Here is a 24433-nt window from a genome sequence, read left to right as displayed (position 1 = left end):
TTCGCACACATCTATATTTCCATACCTTTATATTGATGATCTTGGTCTGGTATTTATAGAGGCATTGAGACCATACACCGAGACTCATCAAATATGTTCGTTGCAATTTGATTTCGTTCCTCGAAATGTGTCTGTAATTTTCCGACAGCCATTTTGAAACGTTTTGTCTTTAAGCTCTGATGCAACATCCATTATTGTTCTCTGACTGGACAAAAGCTTTTCCTTAATGTGCACAACTGGATTCCATTGAATAAGCTTGTCGTGTTCTGCAAACTGATTGATTCCTAACTGATGTTCCGAACTGGTCAGTTGAACTAATCTTGAACTAGTTCGGTGAAATCAATTGGCCCGTCAGCTGAACTGATTTCGCTGCTTCAGTTGAACTGGTCAGCTGGACTCTTCATCACTTGAGCTCTTCATCAGCTGGCCGGGTTTCTGAAGGTCTTCTGCTGAACTGCCTATCAGCTGGTCAATTAGTTGAACTGGTCTTTGATATATCATTTGAACTGATTCAGTTTGGGCGATCAGTTGGCGATTTCAGTTTGAGTCTCGATAGCTTCAGTTTGGCTCGATAACTTTTCAGTTCGAACCCCGATCAGTTTCAGCTTCTGCGCACTAAGGTAAATTAATTAGAAACAAAATAGCAAGTTTTATTAACATCAAAATCAAGATTGCGAACATGAAATGTTCCAACACTTAGCCTGCAGAGATATTAAGGATTCTCTACATGACAAGTAGAAAAGTTCTCAGAAAATCTTGACCTAAAAAATAGAAAGCATAATCTAATTTATAAAGTTTCTAAAAAAAAAAATAGCAATCTCAATGAAAATTATGAGGAACCGGATGAAGATGAAATTAATTCATTTTGAAGAAATAAAAGAATATTACAGAAACTAGATTTAGAAGAAGCATGCACCATGCCCTTGATTCATATTAGAACTGTCCAGATCATAATAAAAGTTACTTTTAAAAAATTAATAGATTCACATATGGATATTGCTATATGCGATAAACAAATGTGTAATCCTCAAGGCATGATTAACCGAATTATTTCAAAAAACATTATTCGGTTCAATTAAGTGGACAAATCGATTTTTATTTTAAAACTTTCGGTTAAATTTATCAAATTGACCGATATATTTTTAAATAAAATAAAATTCAATATAGTTTGCGTTGGGCTTCGTGGTAGGCCCAAGATGAGAAATCGATCTTCTCGCTTTAAATGTGTCTCTTGCCCTAGCTTTTTGGCAGGCAACTCCGACGAGTAATCGACTCCACAAGAAAGGAGACAGGTTCTCTCTTTTTTTCCATTTTTTATCTTCGATTTTTGCTGGATCTTTCTTGAGCCAAAAATCTTCAGCTATAATGGCTTTAGCGATCGAAAATTCCTCTCAGCCTGTAAATGAGCGAGCTTGTGAGTGGCCTTCCAATCAAATTTTGTGCTACAGGTAGCTCGAAATAAACAAAGAATTATTATGTGCTACAGGTTCTTTTCTAGACTTCGGAGGTCAGAGGCGTTCTTGTGACGTTTTTCTTGTTTTTAGGTTGCAATTTCAACGAACTGAATTCCATTCATCTTTGCTTCTGCTTGGGATATCATATTGTCGTTTACGTGCCAATTGAAAAAGTTTTACAGTGTTTTTTCCCGGATTTTTCATCTTTTCTTCTTGTTTAATGATAGTTGTTGGGAATGACTTGGTTGGCATTTAATATTTTTTCACGTAATCGATCATTGGTTTTAGATAGTTTATCTTACATTAAAGGGTTTGAGAAAACAGAATTTCAATTCGTATTAATTCATTTCTTCCAAAGCTCGAAGTTTTGGGAAACTTGCAATGAGATCTGTATTCTGGTTTTTCTCTGTGCTTTTGTATATTTGCTTGTCAAAAACAGAATTTTCAGGATTTTTTCAATGAATGGTTTTTTTCCCCTAAATCTTGCCCAAAATATAATACTCATGTAAAATATAATATTCTTGTAAGTTTTGTATTTAATCGGAAAGCATTTGAATAGAGCTTAATTTTCTACTGAAAATAATACCCCAAAACAGGAAGTTGGATATTTCGTTTATTTTTGAAAATCTTATTAATGAAAAAATTGTTCATACTTTTTTTAAGGACCCAACATTTAAGGTTTGACTCAGGCTACGAAATCTCAGTTACGATCCTGGTCTCAAATTCTGTTTATTGTTTGACAAGACCTTGAACGTAAGGAAATCATGGCAGAGAACACTGAAATTGAGGACCAGGTTGATCTTGATGATGACAATTATACTGAAGAGGATGAAGAACCCATGGAAGATGAAGGAACTGGAGAAGGTGGTGAAGAAAATGGTGAAGAGCTCCAGGAAACTACAAGTGATGATGGTAGGAAGGATAATTCTCCCTTCCATTCACTGGGGAGTGATCTAATTGATGGTAGCATCAAGCCTGTGGAAGATGTAGAAAACTCTGATCATGATCATGAGAAAATGAAGCATGCGCAACTTCTTGCTCTTCCTCCTCACGGTTCTGAAATTTTCATTGGAGGACATTCTCGTGATGTTTCTGAAGATGACTTAATGGAACTTTGCGAACCATTTGGTGATGTTTTTGAGGTCAGTAATTTTGCAACTGAAACTTTTGTGGGTTGATAATTATGCTATTTTCTTTTCCATGTATTTCTAATTTGTCTTATAACTTCATAAAAATGGCAGATTAGAGTAATGAAAAATAGAGATACTGGTGAAAGCAAGGGCTTTGCTTTTGTCACCTTCAAAAGAAAAGATGAAGCACAGAAGGCCATTGAAAAATTATGTAACAAACAATTTAAGGTTGAATTTGACTCTTTTATCTTTAATATTTTTTATTTGTTTTTGTAATGTAAATTTGCTCTACTTGTTCTAGTTTGTGGTTAGTTATTTTCTTTCTTGACTGTCATTTGTTTCTTACTGCAGGGAAGAACATTACGTTGTTCACTGTCTGAAACCAAATACAGATTGTTTATTGGTAATGTACCTAAAGGTTGGACGGATGATGAGTTCAGAAAAATCATTGAAGTCACCGGTCCTGGTGCAGAAACCATAGAACTCATTAAGGTCTAATATGGGTTTTTAATGACTTAAATGCCAACATATGTCATTTTGTGAAGGAGAATTTATTTTTTTTATGACCTGTGCTTATTTACAGGATCCTCAAAACCCGACTCGTAATCGAGGTTTTGCCTTTGTTGAATATTACAACAATGCTTGTGCTGATTATTCTAGGCAAAAATTGTCTGCCGTTAGTTTTAAGCTGGAAGGCAATACACCGACTGTCACATGGGCCGATCCAAAGATTACTCCAGAACATTCTTCTGCTGCCGCTGCTCAGGTATCAGCTCAAATATCTGAAAATGCACCATTTATTATTGTTTAAATTATGGAAGTCTGGTACCTTTTGGACTTATCTTGGTGTAAAGGATTTTGTGTGCTTTTGATGTCTGAACTCTAAATATTGAAAATTGTTACTTTTATTCTGTACTGTATTCTAATTCTGTCATTTATTGAAACGATTGGCCTGTATATTTCAGAGAGTTTTTAAAGATGGTGCAGTTAGTCATGGTGTAATTACAGAATAAGCTCCATGTTGAACCAACATTAGATGAGACATGTAAACTCGGCAGGAGTGGGACACAAAGAGTTGTTTAGCTTATGGTGAAACTATTTATTGTGTAATGACTGAATTCGCCCCATCTCGAACCAATGTTGGACGAGGCATGCAAATAAATGGGGTGGGACACAAAAAGTTGGTTTAGCTTATGGTGAAACTGGTTTTGATCAAGGTTCATTCACAATGCATACATGGATTTATTATGAGTAAATGGGAACTATGTTGTGGTTGATACAATTATATTCATTTTAGATTTGAAAGGTGCAATGGACCCCATCATTGAATTATCAATGTATAGTTGTCAGCTAAATCTGATGAAGCATTATGCATGTTATTCTTTGACGTGTTCTTCTCCCAACTTGCTTTCTTATTATTATATGTTTAATGGGTTGTCTCTCTTTCTTTTGGGTAAATCTGTTGCTGATTTTGATTGATGGGGAAAATCATTTGGCTTGATTCTCTTGCCAAAGTGTTTTCAACCCTTCGTCAAATCTTGATATCGAGTTTTAACCTGGAAGGGTGCTCCTATCCACTTTCCGTCTTAATGCTAAAGCAAAATTTTTATCTTCTCTTTCTCATAACTTAATGGTTGTACACCTGTACTGCTACTCTTGAATTTTATTAGGATTCTACTACATGCTTTTCTGTACACTCAAAAAATAAACCGTTTGTTTTCTCTTTCGAAAATAGCTCAATGATTGTACATTTAAAATATATTTTTTTGAAATTAATTCTTTTCAAGGTTTCGATGTTCATATGATGCAAGGCAGATTATGATGTTGTGAAATAGTCACATTATCGAATGCCATCAATAAGCCAGTTAGGTACAGTATACTCATTGTCTGCAGTATCAGTACGTGATAAACATGTATTTTTGTTGTCTTAGGGTACATTTTGTGGATGAATGGGATATTGACGTAATTGATGTTTTGAGTATTGAAGATTTTTGAGGTGATTGGTTAAACAATGCTAGATGATAATTAATCAACTGATTTGTCCATTTTTGTCAAGCCGTGCTGCGAGTTTTGCGAAGTTTCTTCTCTCTTATGTTTGAATTAATTTCCATATTTATCTGTAGTGTGGTTGGAAAAAAATCTGAACTTGGATGGTTTAACTCCTGTCGAAAAATTATTTCAATATCCTTCTTAATTGTTTTCCAGGTCAAGGCTCTCTATGTTAAAAATATACCTGAAAATACACCAACTGAACAATTGAAGGAACTCTTTGAGCGCTATGGGGAGGTCATTAAGGTTGTTATGCCACCAGCCAAAAGTGGTGGGAAAAGAGACTTTGGATTTGTTCACTATGCAGAAAGGTCAAGTGCTTTGAAAGCTATCAAAGACTCGGAGAAGCACAAAATCAATGGTATGTTCTAACATATTTCTTATCTAACCAGAAAATGGCTGTGAAGATCACTACGAATAAGAAATGTCGATTTTTGTCCTTGAATTAATTGTTACCTGCAGTCTGTGGTTGGATGAAAGCAATCCATTTTATAATTAGAATTATATGATCAGAAACCTATATCAATCCCATTGTTTAGAAACCTATATCAATCCATTTAAAATACAGGCCAGGTGTTGGAAGTTGTTCTTGCAAAGCCTCAGGCGGAAAAGAAGTTGGATGCTGCCACTCCTCATAATCCCTCACCGGTTCCTAACTACATTCCTCATCAAGGATATGCTGGTATAACCATGAACCCTTATGCCCCAATGACTTCTGGATTTCAGCAGGTAGTCATCGAACCTTGTGTTTGCTTTCTTGTGTTTTAGTCTGGATGACTTACTTCTAATATTTTTGAATACCTCGCAAGCCTATGATTTACGGAAGGGGACCAATGCCGGCAGGAATGCAGATGGTGCCAATGGTCTTACCTGATGGTCGAATTGCATATTTTCTGTATGTTTCTCTTGTCTGGGCTTTCATGTGTAAGCAAACAGCTTCCACATAATCAGTAATTATCTCTATCTGTGTATTTGCAGCCAGCAGCCTGGTGTATTGATGCCACCAGCTGTGAGACCCACGAGGGATGATAGGAGTAATAGTGGTCGAGGAGGACCCGGCAGTAATAATGATGATAGTAGTCGAAATAGACGGTACAGACCGTACTAGAGGTGGGGACATATTGGTTCATGCCGCACTTACCTCTTACAAGCCATGGGAAAAACTGTAATATGATAAAAGTTTAGTTATTAGAAAAATGTGGTAAAACAACTTTTGTTGGGAGAGGTTTACCGGACTGGAACACGTAAATTATTATGTCTCTGTTAATTACGTTATTGAGCGTTCGAGTCATGCTTTTGAAACTTTTAGTGGACGTTTGGGACCACCATATGGAACGACTTACTGGATTGCAGATGAATGACCAAGATTCGTCATGCATCCACATACAAAAGGGCCAAATTTGTCGTTGATAATACATTAGGTCAAGTACACCGAGCATTAACCAAGGACTATTACACTGTCAAGCAACACTTTTATGATTTTTTTTTATTTTAAAATTTTATTATCTGTTTCATAAACTTGCATTTTTTTTGTGTCATACAAATATTTTTCAAATTTAATAAATTTTCTATTTTAATCTCCTTTTCAACCATGAATTAAATACAAGGAAAAAAAACTTACAAACCAAATTTCACGGTGGTTCAGATTTAACATTTTGACTCTGCTTTCTGCTTTCAAGTTTCGACCTTTTTTCTATGTTTAATGTTTTGCAAAATACATTTACGAAATCAACCGTATTTGGTGATGATGGAATTTATTAATGGTTGACTGACGTTGATGTTTAAGTTTTTTGAAAATTTAAGTTGGTCTTCATGTTTTTTAAATAAATGCTGACAATTAAATGCATGCTCAAATTTACTTATATATTGGAGCAGTTATTGATAGCAATTATGTTTTTTTTTAAAAAAAATATAGGTGTCTGTCTTTATATTATATTATCGATGCAAACTAACCGTTATAAAATAGTCGTTCTAAAATATCAACTATTGTGAGACCAGTTAAAAAGTTAATAAAATTAATATTTATTATTAATAAATTAATTAAGATGGATATCATAAATATATATTTATGATTAAATAAATATAGTTAATAAAAAATGTAGAATCATGCGTGAACTTGTGAGACCGGATAAAAAGTTGTTTTTTGAGTTTATGATTGTGTGGATAGGTTTATAAAAGTTGTAGGTTTTAAAATTTTGATGTGTCATAGTAGACGTCACAGTAAAGTTGAGTTTTTGGGCTTATGATTGCGGATATGCTAACCGATCTTAAGAAATCAACCAAACAAGTGATGCGTGTTTATTTTGTTGGGACATCATATTCTTGCACCCAAGACACAGCGAGAGTTTAAATTTTTTTTTTGGTCGTCTTGTGTTCAAAAACATTCATAGAATTTTCTAAGAATTATTCCTTCGTGTATGTAACGCTGGACTCCAAACTATTCCGGTTTTTAAGCGGAGATAATCCTTTTTATATATCCCTACGTGTAACGTCTAAAAACCAACCTATGTAAACCGCATGCATACAAATGATTTAAATTATATATTTATTTTTCTTAATTGATTTAAATACTTAAATGATATATTTTACATGCTTAAATGTTTAAAGTGCATGATTTCATGAAATTGAAAGATTTTTTCCGAATATTCGATAATAGACTGGGGAAAGGAGACCGATGACGACCAAGACAAAATAAATATTTTCAAGGCTTATTAATATTATTAAATGTGATTAAATTTTTATAAAAATAGTAGAGTTCAAAGTATTTTACAAGTCGGGCACGATTTTATCTGGGAAGCCGGTTTTGGGCAAACGAGGGACTTTTAAAAGATCAAAATTATTATTTTCGAGAACTAAATTTTATAAAATTTTATTTTTCAATTAAATAGGTGTTATTGAGCCTAATTTACCCAGATAAATAGGCCCAATTGCTCCTAAACTCAAAGGCCCAAAACTCAAGCCCATTAACATGCCAATTAAAATCTATAAAATAAAAACCTAGGCTTCTAAACCCACTATTCAGCCGATCACTCACACACAATACACACACTAAAATTCGAAACCTAGGAGGAAGATAAACAAGGAGTCTTCGTCACCCGTTCGTTCTTCTTCGCACCCCACGTCGACGATCGCATATTCGAGCGTTCTAAAACGCAAATGCACGTTTATAAATCCTTTGACGCATCATTCAAACAATATTATGCATGTTTTGATTAATTTTGCATGAAAAATATTTACGTTCGATGGATTTAACGATATAATGATTATTTTCAAAGTTCTAATGTTTTTACGTTTGTTTCTTTAACGCTATGATTCCTAAGGACACGTTACTAATAGGAAGTGTTTAAGAGACGAGAAAAGAGTCGTTAAGGGTTGAAACGAAGGCTGGAAATAGTGCTGACCGAGATAGGAGAGTTCTAGGGTTTCCTAGTCATACCCGATTGTATTATGGTTCGGCTAGGAGGGTTGTGCGCCGGAGGCTTGACCAAGGTTGGGTTGGGGCTTGGTGTAAGTCCCGGTTCCGGGTCTGGGAGGGTCCTAGCAGTGCTGGGACCTGTGGTTTGTCAATAGGGAAGATCTATGATCGCATGGACTCTTCCCATGCACATAGATTGCAAGCCACGATTGGCTGCTTCGTGAGGGTCAGGGCTTGGCTAAGGTGGTCTAGGCTAGGTCTGAGGGTGGTCCAGTGAGGGTCAGGAGGGTTCGGGCTCGGGTGGTGGCTTGGGTGAAGAGTCCTCATCGAGTCGGAGTCCTAGTTTTCAAGTCTCGGCCACGGCTCATCGAGTCGGTGGTCTGGTCAGGGGTTGGCTTGAGGTGGCTTGGGTGTGGTTCGAGCAAAACGAGAGTTGGCTCGAGGGAGATCACATGGCTCGAACTAGGGTTAGGTAGAAAAGAAAAAGGTCGAGCCATGGTCCACGGGGGTCGATTAATGGTTCACGAGGGTTGTTTAAGTATAAAAAGTTCATGTGTAAAGTTTGAGATTAAAATATTTAAGTTTGAATTAATTCGTGACTTAAACGCTTCAAGAATTAGTAAATAGAAAATTAAATGGAACGCCTCGAATTTAAGCAAAATAAAAATATTAAAAATAAAATTTAAGATTAAATAATTATTTGGGATGGTCTAGATTCAATAAAAGTAAGAAAAAGTCAAAGTCGAGAAATTTACACCTGTGTAGTACGGAAAGGGTTGGCAGCGTCCCGAAAGGTCATAACGCATATTAAATGATATTTTATGATGTTTATGATGAAAATATGAGAATTTTTGAGTTATGGTAAAGCCGTGCAATTTTTACTGTGAAAATGCTATTTTTGGAAAGCCATAATATTTTATGATTTAAAAGGAAAGGAAAAATTTTTGAAGGTTGTGAATTGACTGTGACGAAGAGGATATGATATATGATTTTTAAGAATATCATGAGGGAAAAGGCCCCAAAGGGAGCCCGTTTACGAGAGAAGGCTCCAGAGAGAACCCAACGATCATATTTTCATTTTACGCCGACGCATAGTGCCCGTCCCCATGCGTAATGGTGAACTAAGACTAATCAATCGACCAGAGGATAAATGCTAGTCAATTTCAAGGATCAAACTTCACCCAAAATGATAAATGATTGAGAGCTTTACGATATTACGATTTATGATTTATTTATTATTGCAAACTTATTTTGAATAAAAATATGATTTTAATGCATGTGCTTGTATATGCATTATTTGCTACTCATGTTTAGAACGTGCTGAGTCATTAGACTCACTAGGTTTGAATGCTGCAGGTGATGATTTTGAGGAAGGAGCTTTCGATTGAGTGGATCGAGACAGACAGTACACTCCCGAATGACTTTATTTTTCGCATTAGCTTGATAGTTAGAATTTTGAAAGTTTATGTTAATGATATAATTATAGATTTTTTTTATGCTTTATTTTGAAGTAGTATGATCATGTTAAAAGTTGGAGTTTAATTTTGTTAATTAATGATTTAGGGATTTTTATGCACGTGAGATTTTAAATGTTAAATTATTTTGTTTAAGAAATGTTAAGTTATTTTAATGGTGAATTTCGAAATTTGATGTTTAAAAAAAATTAGTAGAATTTTAAAGTCAAAAGGTTAAAGTAAAAAGTAGAGGACGTTTCACTACGAATGGCTCTTCAACCTTGATCGCCTAATTAGGTCCACGATCGAAAACTTTGTTTCTTGCTTGGATTGCACTAGAAATCGCAAACAATTTTTTCGTTGAGACTGGGACGTCCGAATTTCTTAAATCCGGAGTCGGTGTAGCGACGACAAGGCGCGTCACAAGGAAGAAACTAGCGGCCAAATTTTTCTCACTTTTGCAAAGTGGCCGAACGTTTATTCTACAAACTTAATGAAGTGGCCGAGAGATTCATGATTCTTAATCATGAATTTGTGTAATTATTGATTCTTAATCAACAGTTAAGTAAATCTCAATTGTTTTTAAATCAAAAACTTTTGCCATAATTTACTTTATGGCCGTGGGTTTGCTTCAAAGAAAAAGGAGTGTTTTTGTGCAAAAGTTTCATCAATCATTCATGGCCCCCAATGGTGTACATCTAGAGTAAGTCTCCAATTCAAATTAAGAATCACATTCCTACTGGGACTCCTAATCCAATTAGGAGTTTTTCTCTTACAAGGACTGTACATATAATTTCATTAATTCATATATTATTTTTTATCATGTCATGTGTTAGTGTACTTTTGATAACACATGATACATATATACATAAATAATAATATATTCATGTACATCTTAGTAGTCACAACTACTAGTACCGGTAATTTAATTAGTAAATTCCAATCTCACTAAATAAATTATTCCGAACTCATTATAACCGCGATCGACGATCCGAGAGCATTGATGTATCAAGGATATAAGTCTTGTTCATATAATGAAAATCGAAAATTTCGAAGATCAAAATTTTCACTTACTATATTGAACAGCTGCCAGTTTTAGTGAACTCCTTCACAAAAATGGCAGTTCCACTCTCTTTCATTATTTAGAAATCATGCCAAATTCCATTTCTTCTATCCTATGGAATCAGCTCATAAAATCCTTTATAAGCTTCCTGTCTGATCTCCATCAAACTATAGTCGCCAAATTCCAACTCCTTGAAATTTGACTATCTCAACTGGAACATAGAATCTGATATTTGTGTGACCCTCAATGGTTCAGGCATACAGCTAGCCGTGGGTTCACATCTCCATGTGATTTAAAATAACATTGATTCTTATTCTGGTTTACCTTAGTTAACCCCATTCTTTACCTCAACTCCTTGATCAAGAATATCATAACTCATTTCTGATCGCACCCATCGGATCATGGTAAGAGCATTTAGTAGAATCGCCCCATGATCCTTTAGGTATCACTGATAGTTCCTGCAAAAATCTTTAGTCATGGTTAGCGTACAGTACGGTCCTTTCAACACATATATCCCGACCGAATCTGCAACCATTGGTATATCGAGAGTTGCATATGAATTCGACCAAGATGCGATTTATCTTTGAGTACTAATAGTGTCATGGTATGTGAAACTAGGAAAACACCTTTCCCTAAAGCACATTTCTTGCTATGGTCAGAGACTCCTTGCACTATTAACTCATCAGATCACATAGGATATCTTCACCCGTAGGCGAACGGTGAATCCCCGACTACAATGCATTTGCTCATACGTATTTTTAAACTACTCCCAACCTCGCCACTTGATGACCCTCGATGGAATCGATAAACGGAACAAAGTACATGCTAGTACGTATAGCCCCTACATTGTTTCTAGTCAAAGGACTAATTGTATACAACCAAAACTGTGGATTATTCCACTCGTTAAGTGAGAACCACTTGAACAGTCCGAGGGAGGATTGTTCAGTGCATCATCATATGATCACCCATCCGTGTGAGGACATCTCCATGCCCTTGCCAATGAGACATGGTGTTTACATCACAGATCCTTGTCTCGAGCTCGAGAGACCCTTATCCTTGTTTTAGGCGGCTGATTCGACTAGGAAATAAAAACACTTTAAAATTCAAGTTGATTTATTTAGGACCTAAGACTTGTTGCAATCAACATGATATGTCAACTTTCGAGAATTAGGAATATTCGGTGGTCTGTGTGACCTTAACTCATTCTGCTCATCGGGGTTATATCTCCTCAGAAAGCTCTGACACTCTATCCTTGGCAACCACATGAGGCATCGAAGGCCTCGAGTTTGGTTCTTCATGCAGGCAGCACAGAGCCACTCTCACCAATTTCTTGGCCTCCTCTATTGCAACCAGCCCCATAAGCCTTGGATCCACCAGCTCCAGGTATTATTAGTTGTCCAACATTGGTTGGATAAAATTCCCGAGACTTGCATATATTGGCTTCGACAATCCTCCTCCTTGAGTTAAGTCCAACTCTCAATCTTAACATGGTATCAGAGCTCATGTTTCACCGTTATGTGTTGGACTGCCTATAACTAGGCCACCCCCCATAGTCCTGGGTGTGAGGGGGTGTGTTAGTTGTCTCACATCGATTAGATAAAATTCATGGGACTTAGGCTTGGACAATCCTCCCCCATTGATCTAGCTTTTGAGGTTGAGTTAGGTCTAAGTCTCAATGTACCGTCTTTTGGTGTGCATTTCCAATGCATATTGGTTGAGTTAGGTTTAAATCTCAATGTACCGTCTTTTGGTGTGCCTTTCCAATGCATATAGAGGAAAGTAGACCAGCCTATGTCCCGTCTTGCCTGATGAAATCGAGACTCATCAAATATTTTCGTTGCAGTTTGAATCAATTCCTCGATATTTGTGTCTTGTCCTTTCTGACAGTCATTCTGGACGTCTCGACTTTAAGCTCAGCTACAACGTCTATTATTGTCTTTTGACCGGACAATTGCTTTTCTTAAATGCGCACATCTGATTTCCACTTAGATAAGCTTGTCGTGTTCTGCAAACTGGTCGGTTCCTAACCCAAGTCCTGAAATGGTCAGTTGAACTGGATTGGTGAAATAAGTTGGCTCGTCAGCTGAACTGATTTCACTGCTTCAGTTGAACTGGTCAGATGAGTTCTTCATCAGTTAAGCTCATCATCAGCTGAACTGATCAAATATATTTGAAAATGATAGTCAAACAGTTAAGTACATGAGATATGTTTATTGATGTTCGGAGACTTCAACTGCTCCTACGTCACCCCTTCTGCCACCTTGGGTAGGATTCACTAGAACCTTTGATTTATACAATACCTTGTACAAACCCACTCAGCTTAGGACTTACCTTACTGCCTAACTGAACTCCTAGTCTAGACTGAAGGCAACACCTTCCAACCAACACTTGTTTAACGTGTATGTGTTAAAGACTACATACACAAGTTTATTGTCTTTGTGCAAGACTCACTCAACTGATAATTGAAGCTCAACTCTCTTGTATATGTTTGAGTGATTGTGTGTGTGAGTGTTTGAGAACTGATATGAAAGTGTTCTTACACACTGAGGGAAAAGTGTTTCTAATCTAAGCTGATAACACTTTGAAGTGTTCTCTCAAATCTGGACTGATTGCTTCTTGAAAGCTTATATGAGTTGAGCGTGCTTTTTTTCTTTTCTGATCTTCAAACACTTCTGTATTGTCCTCTCTACTTTGTTGATGGTCTTGGTCTTATATTTATAGAGGATTCGAGGCCGTTCATCAAGACTCATCAAATGTGTCCGTTGCAGTTTGAATATGTTCCTCGATATTTGTGTCTTGTCCTTTCTGACAGTCATTCTGGAACGTCTTGACTTTAAACTATGCTGCGACGTCCATTATTGTCTGTTGCAACGTCCATTATTTTCCTTTGACTTGACAATTGCTTTTAATGCGCACAGCTGGTTTCCACTTAGATAAGCTTGTCGTGTTCTGCAAACTGGTCGGTTCCTAACTGATGTCTTGAACTGGTCATTTGAACTGGTCTTGAACAAGTTTGATGAAATCAAGTGGCTCGTCAGTTGAACTGATTTAACTGATTTAGTTGAACTGGTCAGCTGGGCTCTTCATCAGTTGAGCTCTTCATCAGCTGGCCAGGCTTCTGAAAGTCTTCTACTGAACTTCCTATCAGCTGGTTAATCAGTTGAACTGGTTCAGTTTTGGGCAATCAGTTGGAGCTTTCATTTTGCGTCTCGATAGCTTCAGTTTTGGCTCGGTAACTTTCTGCGCACTTAGGTAAATTCATTAGAAACAAAATAACAAGTTTTGTTAACATCAAAATTAAGATTGCGAACATGAAATGTTCCAACAAGTTGAGTAGACTAGGAGTTTCAGTTTTGACAGTCTTTTGCAAATTGCTTGTAAAGAGATTCTTTCTAATAGTAAGAAGAGATGACACAAGAGCTTGAGTTCTCCAAACATTTAGAAACAATATTGTGTCTATTTACCATTTAGTTTACCTAATCACCCCAATTTTTGAACTGTTCTGTTAGGATCGGTTAGGGGGTAAATCGTTGTGAAACGTCTGCTATTCGTTTTGCTTAAAAAGTACTAGAAAAAAAAATATTTTTTGAAAAAACCTCTCACATATTTCAGCTGAATACTTAAATAAATATATGAAATATTTTTGGATCATTTTAAAATAAAACAACTAGCTACTATTTGAAAAATCAAAGGAAATAGTTTAAGCATAAAACCAAACCTAAAAAGCAATAATTTGAAAAGTATAGCTCATGCTATCACCTCTCAAAAATCTCTCAAAGAATAAATAAAAAGTCGTAAAATCTCTTAACGTAAATCATAAACGTAAATCATAAGTGCGGAAAAATGGAAGCGCTGGTCCTCGGGTCATGTGCACCTTCAGTCCAGGCAGATCAATCATCAAGACCTCCATTAACATTATTATCATAATCACCTGCATCAATCATAACTAGTGAGTCTAAAGACTCATCACACCATAATCTTGATAACAACATAATACGTATACAGATCACATACAATAGTGAAAAATACTTGTACTTAAAATAACATTTTCATAATAATGCATAAAATTTAAACATAAACATTTTCATAACAACATATTCATATTCATATTCATCATAAACATATTCATATTTATATTCGTGTTCGTTGAATTCAGATCGTGATTGTGACTCGTATTCGTATTCGTATTCATATTTGTCGATGGATCCATCTACATATAACCACAGTACTGGGCGGCGGGGACATAAGCGACACTCTCACCCGTAAACTGAGCCTTGACCAACATATTTACATATTAACGTATTCGTATCCATGGAAACACGATCGTCAGGCTCCCACTAGGACCTTAACCCTGACGATATCTCCAACATATCATCGTATTAGTCACAATCCCTTCACATCTTTCAATATTTCGTATTTTTACCACTTAATAAAAACATGCATCAAATATCGTTTTTCTTTTAAACCAAACATGCAACATATCTTTTAAATGTCCATATTAAATAATAAAAATCCATAAACATATAAAAATAATATTTTAACATATAAAAATTCATAAACATTTAAAATAATCATGTTAGCATGTAAAACAGCATTCAGGACACTGCCATGACATTTACTAATTTTCGGGTGTAAAATTATCGTTTTACCCCTAGACGTAGAATTTCACGTTTTTGACTTTTTCTTAATTCCATTGACTCTAAGATGTCTGAAAAGATCGGTTAAGAAGTGAAATGTGTTTAGAAAAGGGGGGGAGGTTGAATAAACACTCACATATTATGTTCGTTTTTCGTAAGTTGAGTTCAGTTTAGTGACAAACTGATACTTAATATGTCGTAAGTCGATGACAATCAGTTTAACTGAGAAAACAGTTGCGGAAGTAAACTGAATGAAAGATAGAATAACTAAAATAAAAGGTAACTGAAGTAAAAAGCACGCTATTTGTTTCAAGATGTTCGGAGAATGGAATAACTCCTACGTCACCCCTTCTATAACGAAGATAGGATTTCTACTAAAAGACTTTGATCTAATACAATGTTTGTACTGACCCACTTCAGTTTGGTCTTATCAATGCCACAACTGAAACTCTTAGTTACAATAGGCTATTTCAGTTCGTGACTGATCTTAGCACAACTTAACAATATAACAGAGATTACAGTGTGCTAACAAGCTCAAAGACGGTAGCCTTGAATGCTACAGATAGAACTTAGTGAGAGTGAGCTTTTTGATTTCAGCAGAGTAACAGCTTGAGTAAAATAGTAGTTCTTGTGTCTCGTGTGCTTCAGCTGCTCTGTTCGCCTATTTATAGGCTTCTCTTCCAACGGTAACTTGATATAATATTTGAATTTTATATCCGTTCATTTGCCACGTCGATATTCTTCTGACAATCGTACACTGTAGACTCTGAAATGCGGCGTTCCACTACGAGTGGCAGTCTGCTTGTACTGATGTCGGCTGAACATCCCTTTCATTTGATGACGTGTTAATGTTGAGCGATCAGCTGATGAAAGTAGCTAATAAGCTTGTGCTGAGTGAATCAACTGATCAGTTTCCAACTGATCAGTCAGCTGTCTTAAGAAATCCAGTTAGGTTCAACTGATCAGTTTCCAACTGATCCGTCAGTTAACTTCGAAAGTTCAGTTCAGCTGGATTCGGTTGCCTTGATACCTCACGTGATACTTCAGTTAGGCACATTGCTTAATACAAATACTTGATCAGTTCGTCCAATAGATGAATGGTTTGTCAAACAGCCGAAATTAAGTTTTTAACAATTTCCTCCTTTTTGGTGTTTGACAACACGAAGCGAATGATAACTGATCAGTTAAGCTTATAGACGTCCTTCAAATCGGTTGTAGATAAAATAATAACTGTCGTGTACAGATTCGTACAATCAGTTGATAGGACTTTAATAGAGGTGGCTACGTCTGATACTGCATTCAGCATAGTGGTTTGCATCAAGTTTATCTTTCGGGAAACAGATGTCTCCACAAAGTCAATTCTCTTGCTGATTACATCTTGGGTGACAGAGAGACTTTCAGCTAAGCCTCTATTCTTTCTAATCTCTTCTATTGCAAGAGAAAGAGAGGTCACGGTAGCATTAACAACCTTCAGCTTTTCTGAGTTGAATACTTCTGCATGTTCCAGTTTTAAAGTATGAGCGAGTTGAGTTCGCTAAATCTGGGAAACTTCAGTAAGTATTTTGTGCATATTATTCTGAATATCTTGAATTTCTTCAAGAACTGCTGCAAGATCACCAGACGACTGAGGAGGTAATTGTCCAGAAGTTCCAGCTTCTTGTTCTTTAGAGCCTTGATCAAAGACTACCAAGGTCCTGTCAGATACAACTGTCTCGGCCATAGTCTGTTCTGGAACAACTGATTCAATAACCTCTACTTGCGTTGGAGGAGGAGAAGAAGGATCCTGAATGGCAACTGAGCTGTCTTGATGTAGAGGTAAATCTGTAAGACCTTCAGTTGGAGGATCATCAACTGGTGCTTCTGCCCGAGTATCAGCTGAGATTTGGGCTGGCTCGTCAGTTGGAATATTTTCAAAATTGAGCAATTGAGCCTCCACGTTTTCAACGATTTCTTTATCTGTGGACTGAGCTGGCACATCAGTTGGATCATCCTGCTGAACTAGCTCTTCAGCTAAGATAGGTGCCTCTACAATTGCTTGATCAGTCGAGTGATCAACTGATTCAGAAATGAGCTCCTCTGGTTAAGATTCCTGTACTAATGACTGAATAATTTCATCAATATTTGCAAGGGTTAAGTCAGCTTCTGAGTACAATGGTGGATCAGGAACAGAGGTTTCGGGCACATCCTGAGCTTGCTCTTTATTCGGTGATGAGGGTTCTTCCTCTTCATCTGAAGACCCTCCATGAATAACTAATTCCTGATCTTGTTCCCAAAATCGTATCTGTACATGCAGGGAAGTAAGATCTGAATCCAACTGAGTAAGTACAGCTCGATCATTGTAGGCAGTTGGATTCGTCAGAATGTAGTTGGCTTTCAACTTTTCAACTAATTGAGCCAACTTCTTGGCCCTCATCAAATCAAAGAAATAATTTTTTCTTTCCAAAGCCTGCACAATAGTAGCAGCTTTGACTATCCTCAAAACGATGGCTTTCAATTTGATAAACTTTTTCAGCTGAGACTTCTTCTTCAATTTTTTGGCAAATGTGTGAGTTCTGTATGTGATCCAAGCCTCATAAGTTTTCAGTTTGGATGCTGCAAAAGCGTTGAACTGTTCCCAGATTAGGTCAATGTGGGTCTGGATAGCATTTGTTGGCCTGGGCTCTTCAATCATCTTGCCCTTGTCTTTCTCATCAGAAAGAATATGTGGAATGTTCAGACCCGAACGAGTCGTTTCCACCAGTTCTAGAATAGTGACCCCTTTGGGTCGAGCCTGAGCAAAAATGGTAGGGCGATTGACAGTTTGTAGAGAAGATACTGCCCTGACAGACTCTTTTTTAGTTGACAGAGGCAACTGATCTCTTGTTGAAACTTCAGCTGGGATGGCTTTCAGAGGAACAGCCTGAATAGGCTGTTGAGCGTCGGAAGATTTCAGCCTTTCAGTTGCTTCCAGCGAGACTATTTGCTTCGTTTTCTGAGTTCTAGGCTTTTTCGTGACTTTANTTCAGCAAATAGCTCAACTGAACAGCAAACCCTTTGGACTGTTTGATAGATTGAAGCATGTTCTTCAATATGTTGAAGGTGAGTCGCCTCCAGTTGAGTCTCCGGCCTGCCATGATAATGGTAAGGGCCTGAAATTTTTTCAAAGTAAGAGCAGCAAAGGATCCTGCCTTTGCCAATAACCCCTTGGCCACAATGTCAGCCAACAACTGAACCTCATGTTTGAGTTCCTTCTTTGGATCGGAAACTTTAATTTTCCGTCCATCAGCGGAGAGTTGAGTCTGCATCTCTTCAATATCTGATGCTTTAACATCAGCAAGGTGTGCCAACCCATCAGACGGCAAATAAAAAATCTCACCAAAGGAGTCCTCGGATATGGTCAACAACTGACCATTGACAGTAGATGAGATGCTTCCATCCTGATTGATAAATCCACTGGAGTAGAAATCGAAAAACTCCTTTGGAGAGATCTCTTGGGAAGATTGTCCCAAGAATGTTTGGAGACCTGCTGATTGAAGCTTCTGAAATACATCCTTGACCTCGGCTTCTTTAATCGATAGGACTGAATCAAAATTGATTGCCATATCGTTCAACATATGCGCTGGGATCTGATTTGCCATTTGATCTGAAAAATTTTCTGTGAAAAAAAAGGCGTGAATTTGCTTTTGCTCTGAGAAATTTGGATAAGCGTAAGAAGAAGAACTGAAATGGAGCGGGAAAAAGGTACTTTTGTACGCGACTGTTCGTATTATTGGACACGTGTCAGTCCATGAAAATTTTGCAATAAAAAAACGTGTGTTAGTGTGGTAAGGACGTGTGTAGTAAATATGTGGATTATATGAGTCCACGATTTAACTTGTCATTTGCTGAAAGATAGCATTTAATGCTTGATAGATAGTCACGTCACTTAATTTGGAATAAAAAATGGTTAATTGGTTAACGTATGTGAGAAGATTAGTGGAATATCCGACTGAAAAATCAGTTGTAAAACTGTGTCCTTTCAGCTGAAGATTTACTAACTTCTTTCTTCTCAATTAACCTCTTAAAACCATTATTCCCCCTTAATAAATGCATATAAATATTAATTGAACTTAAGCAAGGTTAATTGAATAAAATCCTATGCTTGGAAGATTAATCGTTTGCTACAGTGACTAAGCCCTTTCATCTTCCTTGACCCTGCGCTATAAATAGAAGTGACTCAGTTAGTATCAAACACATCAGTTACGAATATTCAGCAGATGATATGGCAGGTGCGAGTAGCTCAAGACTTCCAGATATGGCTGAAGAGTTTATGACCAATGCTCAGGAGAAACAAAAAGTTGATATAGAAGACGAAGTTTTTCAGAAAATTCTTCGTTTTTGGGAGGAGCTGCAAGGACTTCAGTTCCTCTATGAATGTGGAGAGGCANAATTGGTTAACGTATGTGAGAAGATTAGTGGAATATCCGACTGAAAAATCAGTTGTAAAACTGTGTCCTTTCAGCTGAAGATTTACTAACTTCTTTCTTCTCAATTAACCTCTTAAAACCATTATTCCCCCTTAATAAATGCATATAAATATTAATTGAACTTAAGCAAGGTTAATTGAATAAAATCCTATGCTTGGAAGATTAATCGTTTGCTACAGTGACTAAGCCCTTTCATCTTCCTTGACCCTGCGCTATAAATAGAAGTGACTCAGTTAGTATCAAACACATCAGTTACGAATATTCAGCAGATGATATGGCAGGTGCGAGTAGCTCAAGACTTCCAGATATGGCTGAAGAGTTTATGACCAATGCTCAGGAGAAACAAAAAGTTGATATAGAAGACGAAGTTTTTCAGAAAATTCTTCGTTTTTGGGAGGAGCTGCAAGGACTTCAGTTCCTCTATGAATGTGGAGAGGCAAACACTCGTAGATTGTTGGTGAAGCTGAACAAATATAGAGAGCGTTTGCACGTCTCCGAGACAGTGAACCTCTTTGAGGATAGTTATCTCTACTAGCTGATGCTCTACAAGGAGAGGACTATTCTGGAGCGAATAGCTGTTTCTGATAGTTTTCTGAAGACTGCAACTGGCGAAGTATCCGGTTGGATGAAAAAATGGAGAGCTTTTGTTGAAGAAGAATATTTTAGTGTAATCCGCAACAATTTCTTTAAATAAAGATTCATTTTGTTTTAGTGTTGTCTTTTATTTTTCTGCAATAGTGAATCTCATTAGCAAACAAAATGACTAACTGAATAATAACAAACTGACAAGCTAACATCAGATAAGAATAGCACAAATATATCAAAAACTGTGATATAATCATGGAGAATTAACTAAGATAAGTCTATTAAACCAAGTATGTTGCGAAAGTAAGAAAACTTAGTCTCGGGTAGTGGTTTGGTGAAAATATAAGATGCTTGCTGCTCAGTTGATACGTATTCCAGTCTGATGTCCTTCTTTAGGGCATGATCTCTGATGAAGTGATGCCTGACATCGATGTGCTTGGTCCTTGAGTGAAGAACTGGATTATACGTGATAGCAATTGTGCTTGTATTATCACAAAATATAGGCGATTCCTTGGCGATAACTCCATAGTCTTTCAGTTGTTGCTGAATCTAGAGCAGTTGAGCGCAGCAACTTCCAGCAGCAAGATATTCTGCTTCAGTCGTGGAAGTAGCTATGGATGTTTGCTTCTTGCTGAACCAAGAGATCAGTCTGTCTCCTAGAAACTGACATGATCCACTTGTACTTTTTCGATCAAGCTTACATCCTGCATAATCTGCATCTGAATATCCAACTAAATTGAAAGATGAGTCTTTAGAATACCACAACCCAACATTTTGTGTGCCCTTAAGATATTTTAAAATCCTTTTGGCGGCTGAAAAATGTGATTGCTTAGGGTTTGTTTGAAATCGAGCACACATGCATACAACAAATACAATATCAGGACGACTAGAAGTTAGGTACAATAATGAACCTATTAAACCTCTGTATAATGTTGCTTCAACTGATATTCTCCCTTGATCATTGTCTAGTTTGACTGATGAACTCATGTGACTGCTTGCTGCTGAGCATGATTCCAGGCCGAATTTCTTAAGCAGTTCCTTCGTATATTTGGTCTGATTGATAAAGATATCAGTTTCAGTTGCTTCACTTGCAGTCCAAGGAAAAATATCAGTTCACCCATCATGCTCATTTCGAATTTGTCCTGCATCAACTTAGCAAACTTCTCGCATAATTTGGGGTTAGTTGACCCAAATATAATATCATCGACGTAAATTTGAACAAGTAGAATATGATCATTCTTAGAGAATTTGAACAAGGTCTTATCAACTGATGCAACTGAAAAATCATGATCAGTTAGGAATTTTGAAAGCGTTTCATACCAAGCTCTTGGAGTTTGTTTCAGACCATATAAGGCTTTGTTCAAATGGTAGACATGATCAGGAAAAGTATGATTGATGAAACCTGGAGGTTGCTCTACATAGACTTCTTCCTGCAGCTGACCGTTTAAAAATGCGCTCTTCACATCCATCTGGTAGACTTTGAAGTTCTTGAATGATGCATATGCAAGGAATATTCGGATGGCTTCCAGTCTTGCAACTGGGGCATATATTTCATCATAGTCAATTCCTTCTTTCTGCCTATATCCTTGTGCTACCAGTCTCGCCTTGTTGCGCACAACTGAACCATCCTCGTTCAGTTTGTTCCTGTATACCCATTTTGTACCTATAATAGTTTTTGAAAGTGGTCTTGGAACTAAGTTGCAGACATTGTTTTGGGTAAACTGATTCAGCTCCTATTGCATTGCATTTATCCAGTTTGGATCAGCAAGAGCCTCATCAGCTTTCTTTGGTTCAAATTGTGATACGAAATCTGAATGAATAAATAAATTAAGCATCTGATTTCTTGTTCTTACCGGATCAGATGGATTACCTATCAACAATTCTGGAGGATGTGATTTCTTCCATTTGAGTTCAGTGTTTGTTGTATCTAAGTTGGTAACTGCTTCTTTATCAGTTGGCAGTTGAATATTCTCAATAGGCTCCTCCAACTGAACATCAGATATAGCTTCCTGTTCAACTGTTTGTTCTAATACCTTTTGCTCTGGTGTTTGGAGGTTGTTGTGATTGATATGATTGTCTTCTTCATCTTCATCCTCCAAACTGATCTCTGTAAGTCTATCAATTAGCTCAACTGGATCAGTTGGCTTATCAATTAGAGTGTTTTCCTCAAAAACCACATGGATAGATTCTTCAACATTCAATGAATTTTTATTGAAAACTCTATATGATTTGCTAACTGAAGAATATCCAAGAAATATTCCCTCTGCAGATTTTGCATAAAAGGTTTTTAAATGATTTTTACCATTATTGAGAATAAAACATCTGCAGCCGAATATTTTAAAGTAGGAGACCACACTTTTTCTTCCATGCCAGATCTCATATGGTGTTTTCATATGATTCTTATTAATCATCGATCTGTTCTGAGTAGAACACGCAGTGTTTACTGTCTCTACCCAAAACCTTTGAGAAACGCCTGAATCAGCAAGCATTGTTCTAGCAGCTTCTTTAAGCGTCCGGTTTCTCCTTTCAGCTACACCATTTTGCTGAGGAGTTCTAGCTGCTGAGAACTCATGCTTAATTCCAGCATTTTCTAAAAAATTTGAAAGAGTTTGATTGATGAATTCAGTTCCTCGATCAGATCTGATTCTATCAATTCCAACTGATTTTTCATTTAATAATTTTTTGAAAAGCTTTATCAGTTGTGCAGCTGTTTGGTCTTTGGATTTGAGAAAAACAACCCAAGTAAATCTTGAAAAATCATCCACAATCACCAAGGTGTATTTCATTCCCCCTAAGCTCATGATTGGTATTGGATCAAAAAGATCCATATGTAATAGTTCTAAGCATCGGGAAGAAGATTTACGGCCCTTGTTTTTAAAAAGAAGATTTTACTTTTTTACCAAACTGACATGCTGAAAAATTTTTAATTTTGACAAAGTCCATTTTGGGCAAACCAGTTACAAGATCGTGATTACTCAGATATGCAATGGATTTAAAGTTCAGGTGGTTCAATCTCTTATGCCACAACCAGTTTTTAGAAATTTTTGAAGCAATGAAACATACTGTGCATAAGGTTCATCATTCCGACTGACTTTGTAAGTGTTTCCACACCGTTTTCCAGTTAGAATAACCTCATCAGTTGCGTCTTTGACTGAACAAGAGTGTTTGTCAAACTGAACTGAAAATCCGTTATCGCATAACTGACTGATGCTAATCAGATTATACTTGAGATTCTCAACTAATAAAACATCATTAATCATAAAGTTACCATGGATAAGCTTATCCTTACCCACAGTTTTACCTTTGGAATTATCTCCAAAACTGATGTTTGGTCCAGTGTAGTTGATCAGTTGAGATATCAGATCTGCATTTCCTGTCATGTGTCGTGAGCATCCACTATCCAAGTACCAGATTGATTCCTTAATTGTACCTGTTACCTGCAATCACACACAAGATATAATTTTTGGTACCCTTTTCTATTTGGGTCCTAAACTGATTAGTCCTTTAGGAACCCAGACTTGGATTAGTCTGACTGACTGTCCAGTTGCTGTATTCCAGATGGTCTTTCTCGATTTGTGTGTGTTTGGTGTGTAGTGTGCAGATGATACAACATGTGATTTAGCTTTGTTCGACTGATTGTTCAGCCGATATCTTTTCTGAACCGGCTTGCTGTTATAGTAATTGGAGTAGCCATTTGAATATTTCCTGCTGAATCTTTTTGATGACTGACTACGTGAGTCAGTTGAAACTTTTGGGCTATAACCAATACCATATCTTCTAGCCTTGTTCGTACTTTCAGTAGGCTGTTCAACCAGTTTACTTGGCTCAGCTTGTTCTTGTACCATAACTGATTTGACAAAGTGAATGTATTTCCCTTTATCTATATTCAGTTTTGGTCGAGTATCATTGGGAATCATTTCATCTTGGGTGCTGAACCCTAAACCAGTTTTATCAGTAACTGATTTCTGTGAGTTCTGCATTTCAGTTAATGCAACAGATGATTTGTTCCAAGCCTGAATGAGCTCAGTTTGCTTTGTATTCTCAAGCGTCAACTTTTGAATCATTGATTGATTCCTGCTCTTTTCAGCATTGAGCTCAGCAATCTCCTTTTTCAGACTCAACACATCAACTGATTCATCAGTTTTAGTTTTATTGTCTATGGGATCAGTTTGCTTTGGTCTGGCATTTTCAAACGATAAGG

General features: G+C 36.8%; 1 protein-coding gene across 9 annotated transcripts; it reads left to right on the top strand.

Annotated features, from left to right (window-relative positions):
• The first annotated feature begins 1178 nt into the window (after nucleotides 1-1178).
• On the top strand, nucleotides 1179-5950 carry LOC140989897 (heterogeneous nuclear ribonucleoprotein Q-like). 9 transcript variants are annotated; one of them, XM_073459415.1, is made up of 9 exons: nucleotides 1179-1292; nucleotides 2144-2596; nucleotides 2696-2812; nucleotides 2936-3076; nucleotides 3168-3350; nucleotides 4790-4994; nucleotides 5202-5362; nucleotides 5443-5528; nucleotides 5612-5950. In XM_073459415.1, the coding sequence occupies exons 2-9, from the start codon at nucleotides 2219-2221 to the stop codon at nucleotides 5739-5741; spliced, it is 1401 nt and encodes a 466-aa protein (XP_073315516.1). In that variant the 5' UTR covers nucleotides 1179-1292; nucleotides 2144-2218; the 3' UTR covers nucleotides 5742-5950. The 9 variants fall into 9 exon arrangements, with proteins under 9 accessions (XP_073315516.1, XP_073315513.1, XP_073315517.1 ...); XM_073459412.1 differs by having other exon boundaries at nucleotides 2118-2596; XM_073459416.1 differs by having other exon boundaries at nucleotides 1183-1292; nucleotides 2199-2596.
• The last annotated feature ends 18483 nt before the right edge of the window (nucleotides 5951-24433 follow it).

The sequence above is a fragment of the Primulina huaijiensis genome, chromosome 12 (assembly GCF_012295235.1).
Source record: "Primulina huaijiensis isolate GDHJ02 chromosome 12, ASM1229523v2, whole genome shotgun sequence".
Classification (NCBI taxonomy): Eukaryota; Viridiplantae; Streptophyta; class Magnoliopsida; order Lamiales; family Gesneriaceae; genus Primulina; species Primulina huaijiensis.
The sequence above is the reverse complement of the archived record's forward strand: the minus strand, read 5'-3'. Positions and strand labels throughout refer to the sequence as shown.